The following is a 9,013-nucleotide window of genomic DNA, read 5'->3' on the forward strand; positions in this document are numbered from 1 at the left end:
TTGTATATTAACTCTGATAAGATGGATATTGTAACTGCTGCTTATAAATGATGTGATTACACCTTCATATTTTAAAATTGATTCCTTAAAGGTGTGCAGAAATAAATGTATACCAAACCTGCATTTTAATGATGTGATCATCTATATGTTGTGAATGCAACAAATTAAACCATATTAGTAAAGATTTTCTGAGGATGATTCACTTAAGGAACAAAGTAAAACAATGTGAAGTAGAGAAAATTCTGTAGGAGCATTTTACTTGTTCTGCTGTATTCAGTGACTATATTCTTCCGCTACCTTAAAATAAATGATAATTTAAGATTGTAAGTTCAGGTTTTTCAACTTTCTAGTCTGGGCATTAAGTATGATCTCTAAACTTTGAATCATTCTATTTCCTAGAGAAAGACACCGTGTTGTGAAACAAAAAGAAAGAATGTCTTTTATATTTCAAGGCATCATCTGTGTTTGTGCAAAAGATAAATACTGAAGGAGATAGGGATTTGTAAGAGATTTACAAAGGGAAAGGTGTATTACTCAAAAAGTGCTCCAATCACTCAGAGTAAGGGAGGCAAATCATTCACAATAGTATAATAAAATTTCAATGATGTTTCCAGATATTAAAGTTAAAGAAAACATTTAATTTTCCAAATTATGTTTACAAAATTAGAAAACATTCAGCTTCAAGTCAAAAATGCAGAAACTTAAGCTGACCAAACATCAAATTAAAAAAAACTAGGATCTGAAAGAATTTACATTAGGAAAGAAGTGTGTGTGTGTGTGTGTGTGTGTGTGTGTGTGTGTGGTAAATGTACAAACTCTTTAGGAGATTAGATAGTGAAGAATTCAAGACGATTCAAACTGAGACACAATAAAAAAAAATGAGACCTCAAACTTCTTTTGATAACTTGTCTACCACACAGTATAAATGATGCATAGAAACTTTAAGAAAAAATATATCTATTGAGTGTTCTTTTACTCTCTTATAGTGTGGCCATTCCCATTGAAAATACTTAATAAGCACACAGAAGCACCTACTTCCTCACCTACTCAGGATTCTCTTGTTAATGTATACTTCATTAAGCTACACTCCCTGTCTCTGTCACTGTCTCTGTCTCTCTCATCAATTTGGGACATCTTACTTTCTCCATGAAGTCATGACCTCAAGCATAACAACCAGCTATTTCTCTTTAAGGCTGGCATACATTTCCATCACACAAAATAACTGTAAGCATCACTAGTGCACATTTCCAGAGAACTGACCACAGGGTGGGCACTTGAAACAAACAAACAAGGAAGGGAAACTTGTCCTTTCTACTAATGGATGAGCTGGTTAACAGACAAACCTGTGTTGACCTTGCCAGAGCAGAGGCAAGAATGCTGTCAGTGTGATCCTAAATGCTATGTTGTTAACACTGTAATTAAGTTAGATGGTAAATATCTAAATTTCTAAAATCATTGTAATGGTACCTTCATTTAGTTTATTTTAAAATAAATACCCAAGGGAGTGTTAACTCACCAAACTATGCTAGTACTTTACTATGATTATAAAGGAACTGGCAGTTTATCAAATTATTTTGTGTGTTGATGTGACAGTTAGAGAGAGGAGAAGTCCACAGGGACCAGGTGACTCAGAAAATTAAATGAGGAGCAAAGAGCTTTATGAAAGAATATCTCAATACATCACTACTTCTTGCGGTTCTACTGAATTTGAGGCTCTGTCACTGAACTCTAGATCCTTAAAAATTTATCTCTTCTTCCTCTTTCCTCCCAATCATGCCAAGTCGTATAAGAAAAAAGAAATGATAACAACAACCACAAAAAAACCAGCAAAATAACAAGAGAGTGAAGCCATTGTGATTACAAGATTGATTCTTCCACTCTTGCATTTTATTTATTTACATAAAGAGATAAATGTTTATATAGCAAGGTCAGTCTTTAATACCATGTAGTTTAATACATTTATATTTCAAGCAAGGCTTGTGCTACCTAGGTAGATATCTAGAATTTGTTAACTCGACCTTATATTTGACAGTGTATTAGCAATAGCTGTGTAATTGTATTCCTAGAACCCTCACCTCCTCTTTCTTAAGTTGTGTCATTAAAAAATATAAAAGTTTGGGCTGAGTGCTGGTGGCTTGCGCCTGTAATTCTAGCTACTCAGGAAGCTGAGATCTGAGGATTGTGGTTCAAATCCCATCCTGACAGAAAAGTCCATGAGACTTTTATTTCCAATTAACCACCAGAAAATTGGAAGTAGCACTGTGGCTCAAGTGGTAGAATGCTCACCTTGAGCTGAAGATCTCAGGGACAGTGCCCAGACCCAGAGTTCAAGCCCCATAACAGACCAAAAAGAAAAAATATATATATATATGTAGTGTGATTTACATACTTTGAAATTAACTTTCAATCTTTTGTAGCTTTTGAATTTTCCATAATTTTATGTTTCCTCATGATTTAAAAAATATATTCTTCATCTTCTGAGTTGTTTCCAAACAATTCCTTGTTTCTACGCATTTTGTTCTTTTTTTCCTATGACGATGATGATGATAAATTATAATTTGTGTGCTAGTCCAAGAGTTTGAATTCAGTGCCTGAGTGCTTTGAGATTTCTTTGCTCAAGACTAGAATTCTACCACTTGAGCTACCATTCCACTTCCAACTTTTTTGCTGGTTAATTGGAGATAAGAGTCTTGTGGATTTCAATCCTCAGATCTCAGCTTTCTAAGAAGGTAGGCTTATAGCCATGAGCCATCAATGTCCAGCAAAAATTATTTTTATTAGTGTATATTAATTATATAAACAAGTAATGTAACTTTTATTAACATAAGTGTTTAAGGGGGCTTCATTGTATTATGTCCTTTTACATATAATGCACTTTGATCAAAATACTTCTATTAGATTTCCCTGTCCTCCTTTCTACCATTTAAAAATAATTTAATGAGTTTCATTGTTAGTATTACTGAATTAATATTACTATTATTATTATCATTATATTCAGTTTTGGTGTTTGTAATATGGTTCTCATACTTGCCAGACAAATATTCTATCACTTGAATCATGCCCCAAGACCTTTCTGGTTTAATTATTCTGGTTTAATTATTGTTCAGACAGGGTCATGTATCTTTGCTGGGGCTATTCTGGACCATGATCCTATTACTTCTGTGTAGCTGAGATTAGGATGTTCACCACCACATGAAAAATTTTGGTTGATATCAAGGTTGCTAATTTGTTGCTAAGGATGGCCTTGAATCATCAACCTCTTTATCTCTGCCTCCTGTGTGGTTGAGATTATTGGCATGAGCCACAATACCCAGCCACATTAGCACATTCTCTCTCTCTCTCTCTCTCTCTCTCTCTCTCTCTCTCACACACACACACACACACACACACACACACACACACACACAGAGTACTTCCATCGTATCCATCCTCCAGGAAATCATATCACCCTCCTCTGTCACTGATGCCCCTGACAAACAGTCTCCCTGTTGCATTCATGTATTTTTATTTTACTACAACTAAACTCCACCCATGACAGAAAATGAAACATTTGTCTTTCTGAGTTTAGCTGATTTCACTTGGCATGCTGATCTCTAGTTCTATCTTCCTAAAATGACATACATACTTATTTTTTTTGTGACTGAATAGCACTCCATTGTGTATATATTCCATGTTTTTTTAATCTACTCATCTGTTGATGAGCTTGTGGACTCATTCCATAACTTGGCTATTTTGAATGGAGCCTTTATAAAAATGGATGCACAAGTATGTTGTATACTGACTTTACAATCCTCTAAGAATATTATAGCATAGCAGGATCATGCAGTAGTTCTGTTTTTATGAGTAGGATTTCAGTGGCTTGGAAAATAAGAGGAAGAATTGACTAGCAAGATTGACAAGCAAGATTCTTTACATAGGAGACATTTATCAGTGTTAAAGAGAACGCCTACAGAGTAGAAGAAAATCTTTGCCAGCTATTGATCTGACAAGGGATTAATACTTAGAATATCTAAAGAGCTCGAACAATTAAGGACAAAAGGAGCAAAAATTCAATTAATAAATGGTCAAATAAGTAGTTTTTAAAAAGAAGATATACAAATGATCAATAATCACATAAAAGAGTATTCAACATTCTTAGCAAAATGCAAATCAATACCCTGCCATGATTCCATTTCACTCAAGCCAAAATGGCTACCATAAAACAACAACAAACACTAGCTAGAATAAGGGAGATGAACCCTCACACACTGTGAGTAAAAATGTACATTGGTGTTGTCAGTATCAAAATCAGTATGGAGGTTACTCAAAAAGTTATAAATAGAGGGCTGGGAAGGTGGCTCAATGGTAGAGCGCTTGCCTTGCATGCATGAGGCCCTGGGTTCGATTCCTCAGCACCACATAAGCAGAAAAAAAAAAGCCGGAAGTGGTGCTGTGGCTCAAGTGGTAGAGCGCTAGCCTTGAGCTGAAGAGCTGAGAGACAGCGCCCAGACCCAGAGTTCAGGCCCCATGACCGGACCCCCCCCAAAATAAAAGTTATAAATAGAAATCGCATATGGTCTTGTTATTTCTGGCTTTGGTCACTTTATTTTCTTGGACTTGGTCAGCTCGTTTTTTCTTTAACCTTTAGTTTCTTTCCTCTAAAACTTTGAACATATTTATTCTTTCTTGCCTTTTTATCCACTTTCCCCTTAAGTACTTGATACTTGGAATAGTACAAGCTTTATCTACAATTTAGAAAAAGACTATTTTTTTTTTTTTTTTTTAGTAAAAGTACTCATAATACCACAACTCTTGCTCCACCCACTAGGAACACTAAGTACAGGAGAAAAGAAGCCCCAGGAATTCTGTGTTCATCTTTTCTGGACATATACAACAAGGAGTCAATCATTTGACATGAAAGTTTACAAGGACTATGATTAGTGGGTCAGTCAGATCAAACCAAGTTCTCATAACACATGGTCAATCAAAAGTGTTGAGAGAATGTGGAATAAATATTCAACCATAAGTTCTAAACAACTAAACCACTAACTTGCTCAGTTAGTCAGTCTTAATTGCAAGCAAGACAAAAACCCAACACAACTTCCTTGAATTACGAGTCTGACATGATGTCACCAAGAACTTATATTCTTTCTGTCTCTGTATCATCTTCTTGGTACTAGTATTATTCTAAGCATGGCTATTTCATGAACTCTGCAGATGCTGGGACTACAAGCTCATCATTCACTTGTAATATAAAAACATATTCCAAGCAAAAATCCTAAAATTTGATCCGATTGGTGTAGGTCACACAACTTCTGAATCCAATCATTGTGGAAACGGAAAGGAGACCCAATTGTTTGCTAAATCTTACACATTTAGTCCCTTTAGGTCCTGGGTAGACAGCTCCTAGGAACCATATGCATTCATGGAAGGAGCAAAAAGGACATTACCTTATTCTCTGAAATGACATTCAGCAAATGTCCATTGCAAGTTGAATAAAGAAAGTGAAAAACAAAAGGAAATATTTAAAATAATACATGCCCTTTTTCATGTAATTTGGATAATTATAAGATTTTTTTTCTGGCATAAAGAAGTCTTCTTAATTTATGTGAAAATCAAACAAATTAGCTATACAAATGATAAAACTTGAAGTGTCAAAGTATGAAGTGGAATTATCATATTATATTTATATTTATGCTATATTATATTTTAGCATCCTGATCCCCTTTAGCTCCCAGGATGTGTTGTACCTATGATCTGATTATAAGAGCTGTCAAAACTACATTTCTAAAGATAATTTTATACTATACAGTTATAAAAAATGTAAGATTTTTTAAAAATAACTACTTTATTAAAAAAAGCTTTCTTAAATCACGTTTTCTAATAACTTTTGTTATTATTATTAAATAAAGGAAATGGCATTACTCTTTAACAATACGAAGAAAAAGAAAAATAATAGTGAACAACAACAAATGACAATTTAATTAAAGCAAGGATATTTTTGTGGGAAAAGGTATGCAAAACAAAGAATTAGTGAATATTTTTAAAGAAGTTATCTAAACTATGATTAAGCAAAAACAGGAGAAAAATTAACCTTAATAGTGAATTGAGACAAGGGGTGGTACAACTGAAGAGCAGTCATTCCTCTACTTATCTGAATCTCATCGCCTTCCTTTTGGCTAAATACTATACCTGGAGTTACAGAAATAAGATCAGGACAGTCACATTTGGACACACAGAAAAATCATATGCATGGTCATTGAGTGAGAAGGAGTACAAGGGTCATTCTTACAGTGATAAAGTAGTTATAGAAAATTAAATAATATACTAGTCTTCGAATAAATGTCAGTTCTTACCCCCAAGGGAAAAGACCCGTGTGCATTTTCTAGATCTTCTGCATGCCAGTTTTGAAAAATAAAAATTCCCAGTAAGTAGACTACTTTTATTTTCCCAGGGCTAAAAGAAAAATAGAATGTTATCTGCAACAATGAGTCACTAGCCACTGCAGCTGTATAACACCCAGGTCCTTCCCTGTCTCTGCAGCCTTTCAAAAGAAAAGGGCTATCTTTTAATGACATACACAAAACCTTGCAATGCCTGGCTGCAAAGCATAATTAATTCTGGTCTTTTTACGCTTAATGAAACATCATGCACACATGACAGCAGAGGGTCTAAGCTCCATGTGTATACCTAAAATAGAGAAGGTCTTCACAACCCAGTTCTACTCTGGAGGATACATTCATATGAGCTCTTATTTCTTCAAAAAAACATCTCTACCAAGCAAGTTGAGCTAAAAAAAAATATTCATCCGCAGCCACCTGTACGAACAGTTTTCCTAACTTTTAAATATGGAGTGTTTTGTTTTTCAAATTCTTTGCAGAAAACATTTTATTTCTTCACTTGTAGAAAGGAATTAAAGCACAATAATCTCTAAGATTATTGTGGCTACTCTATGTCATTTCTCCTTATTAGACTAATTGTTCATATTGGAATGCATGTTCCCATGTTGTAGTGATGCTGTGCCTAATCTTCCCAAGTCAGTTTCAAAATGTACATTACCAAGGTTCCATTTCAAACCACAACTAATAACATGAGTAAAATTTTGGAAACAAAATGTATTTGGAAGTTTTGGCTTGAAACACTTATTTTTCTTTTCTGCTAGTCAAATTTTGCTAGCTCTATCTGAGGAATTTGGAAGCAAATGGCTACTTTAAGGAAGTTGCTCCTGTTGTCAATGTCATTTCCTGATTTAATTATAGATTGTGTGCAGAATAAGTGAACAAGGAAATATAGAATTCCTCTCACCTGTTTAGGTGTAACTCCGGGCATTCGAATATCCAATGCAAAATCTGATGCGTCAATAGGAATCACTGGTCTAGTGGTGCTAACACATTCATTGGAAAATGATCTGGTGTTTTCTTTAAACCTTAAAGAAGAAAATTTCAATTTTCTTAAACATAATGGTAAGGGGAAAAACATATGTACGATCGTAAAGTTAATGACAATAAATGGAGAACCAATGAAAACTCTAAAGATGTCATGGCTATATATTTCTGATTATAGTGATTAAAAAAAAAACAACCTCCGAATTTCTTTTTTAGTCCATGAACAATATATAGTCATTTGTAAATAAAAAACAAAGCAAGCAAATAGGCTACATTTTGGACTCTATTCAATTAAAAAAAAAAATCTCTGTGTGTCTCTGTCTGTAGCTTAGCTCTTATCTGCTTTTCTAGTTAATAAAACACAGTAGTAACAGTAGAGATCAGTATCACATGCATGCAATTTTTCTAAATAGCAGAAATACTAACCAAAACGTAGTAAAATTTTGGTAACTATTTCAAGCGTCCAACATTCCTAGCCAGAAACGCGAAATTAACCATCGTCTTGCTAGGAGGCAGCGTTCTGTGCGAAGGAAATAAAAGACTGCCATGTGAATTACCAATGTACAAGGGCATAAATATTTAATATTTGTAATGATGAGGCGGGTGTGTACGGCTCACTCTTCCCTAGTGAGCTATTACAGTCTGTGATCTGCTTCTCCTCGCCACAAATCTGCCTGGATACTTTCTTTCCCAGCTGTTATAAACAGGAAGGCATTCAAGTCTACAGGAAGATACTGTAGTTTCTGAAACCTCTCCCCAAGAGGAAGTGATTAGTATTGGAAATCACAACTTCTAATTGGAGTTTTGAAAGCCAGGATAGCAGCTCGGCTTGTTCTGGAGGAGGGGACTCTTCCAAGAAGTTACAGTATTCAAGTCCCAAGTCGTTTCAGGTAGAGGAAAAGCAAGCCTGTGCCTCTGTCCACAACACCCCTGGTTGCTCCAAGTGATCGCCTTGCTCAACAGCATGCGCGGGGGAGACCCTATGTTGCTGCTTTCAAGCCAAACAAAAACAAAAACAAAGCAACACCCACCTCTTGAAGACAGAAAGTGGGCTTCTGAATCCCGAACAGCTGCTCTGCAGGGCCAGGAGGAGCGCCAGCAGCAGGCTGCGCGCGCGGCCAGCCATGTCCAGGTCCCTGTCCGCGCCTGCCGCGGGCCCCGCGGGGATTGCAGCGGGCAGCAGAGCGGCGGGGCCGGGGCGGTGGGGCAGCGGCGCGGCGAAGCAGCAGCTACTTCATGGCCCTGGGGACTTGGTGGGTCCTGGCGGTGGTCACCTCCGGCGGCTACTACATACAGCACGGACGGCTGCACCCACGGGGCAGGCGAGGCGTCAGGGGGTCGAGATCTGCACGCCACGGAGACCCCGGTATGGGGAGAGGAGGGCAGCACTTTCGTCCCGGGTCCCGGAGAGCTTTCTGCCCCGCGGAGCGGCTTCGATGCCCGGTGTGGGGTGTGGGTGGAGGGGCGCTAAGGCTAGGCGTTCGGGTTGTTTATCAGTCCCCAGTGACAGGGACTGCGAGGGCTATCACCCAAACCCGCGTCAGTCATCATCAGAACCTGCAAAAATAGAAGCAGATAATGGATGACTAACACATTACAGCATTTGTCCTCAGCAAATCCCCGCTGAGGTTCGGTAATACCTTAGTAGT

The 9,013-nt window shown here is 37.0% G+C and overlaps 1 protein-coding gene across 10 annotated transcripts in view; it reads right to left on the reverse strand.

Annotated features, from left to right (window-relative positions):
- Pam (peptidylglycine alpha-amidating monooxygenase) overlaps positions 1-8,490 on the reverse strand; it is a 169,427-nt gene extending 160,937 nt beyond the window's left edge. For all 10 annotated transcript variants that reach the window (XM_042690741.1, XM_042690740.1, XM_042690738.1 and 7 more), the window contains exons 1-2: positions 8,396-8,490; positions 7,285-7,405 (exon numbers count right to left, since the gene is read on the reverse strand). In XM_042690741.1, the coding sequence (XP_042546675.1) occupies positions 7,285-7,405; positions 8,396-8,490 (216 nt within the window). The remainder of the gene's footprint in view (positions 1-7,284; positions 7,406-8,395) is intronic.
- Between the last annotated feature and the right edge of the window lie 523 nt (positions 8,491-9,013).

This window comes from Dipodomys spectabilis, unplaced genomic scaffold (genome assembly GCF_019054845.1).
Source record: "Dipodomys spectabilis isolate Male_0828 unplaced genomic scaffold, ASM1905484v1 ptg000140l, whole genome shotgun sequence".
NCBI lineage: Eukaryota > Metazoa > Chordata > Mammalia > Rodentia > Heteromyidae > Dipodomys > Dipodomys spectabilis.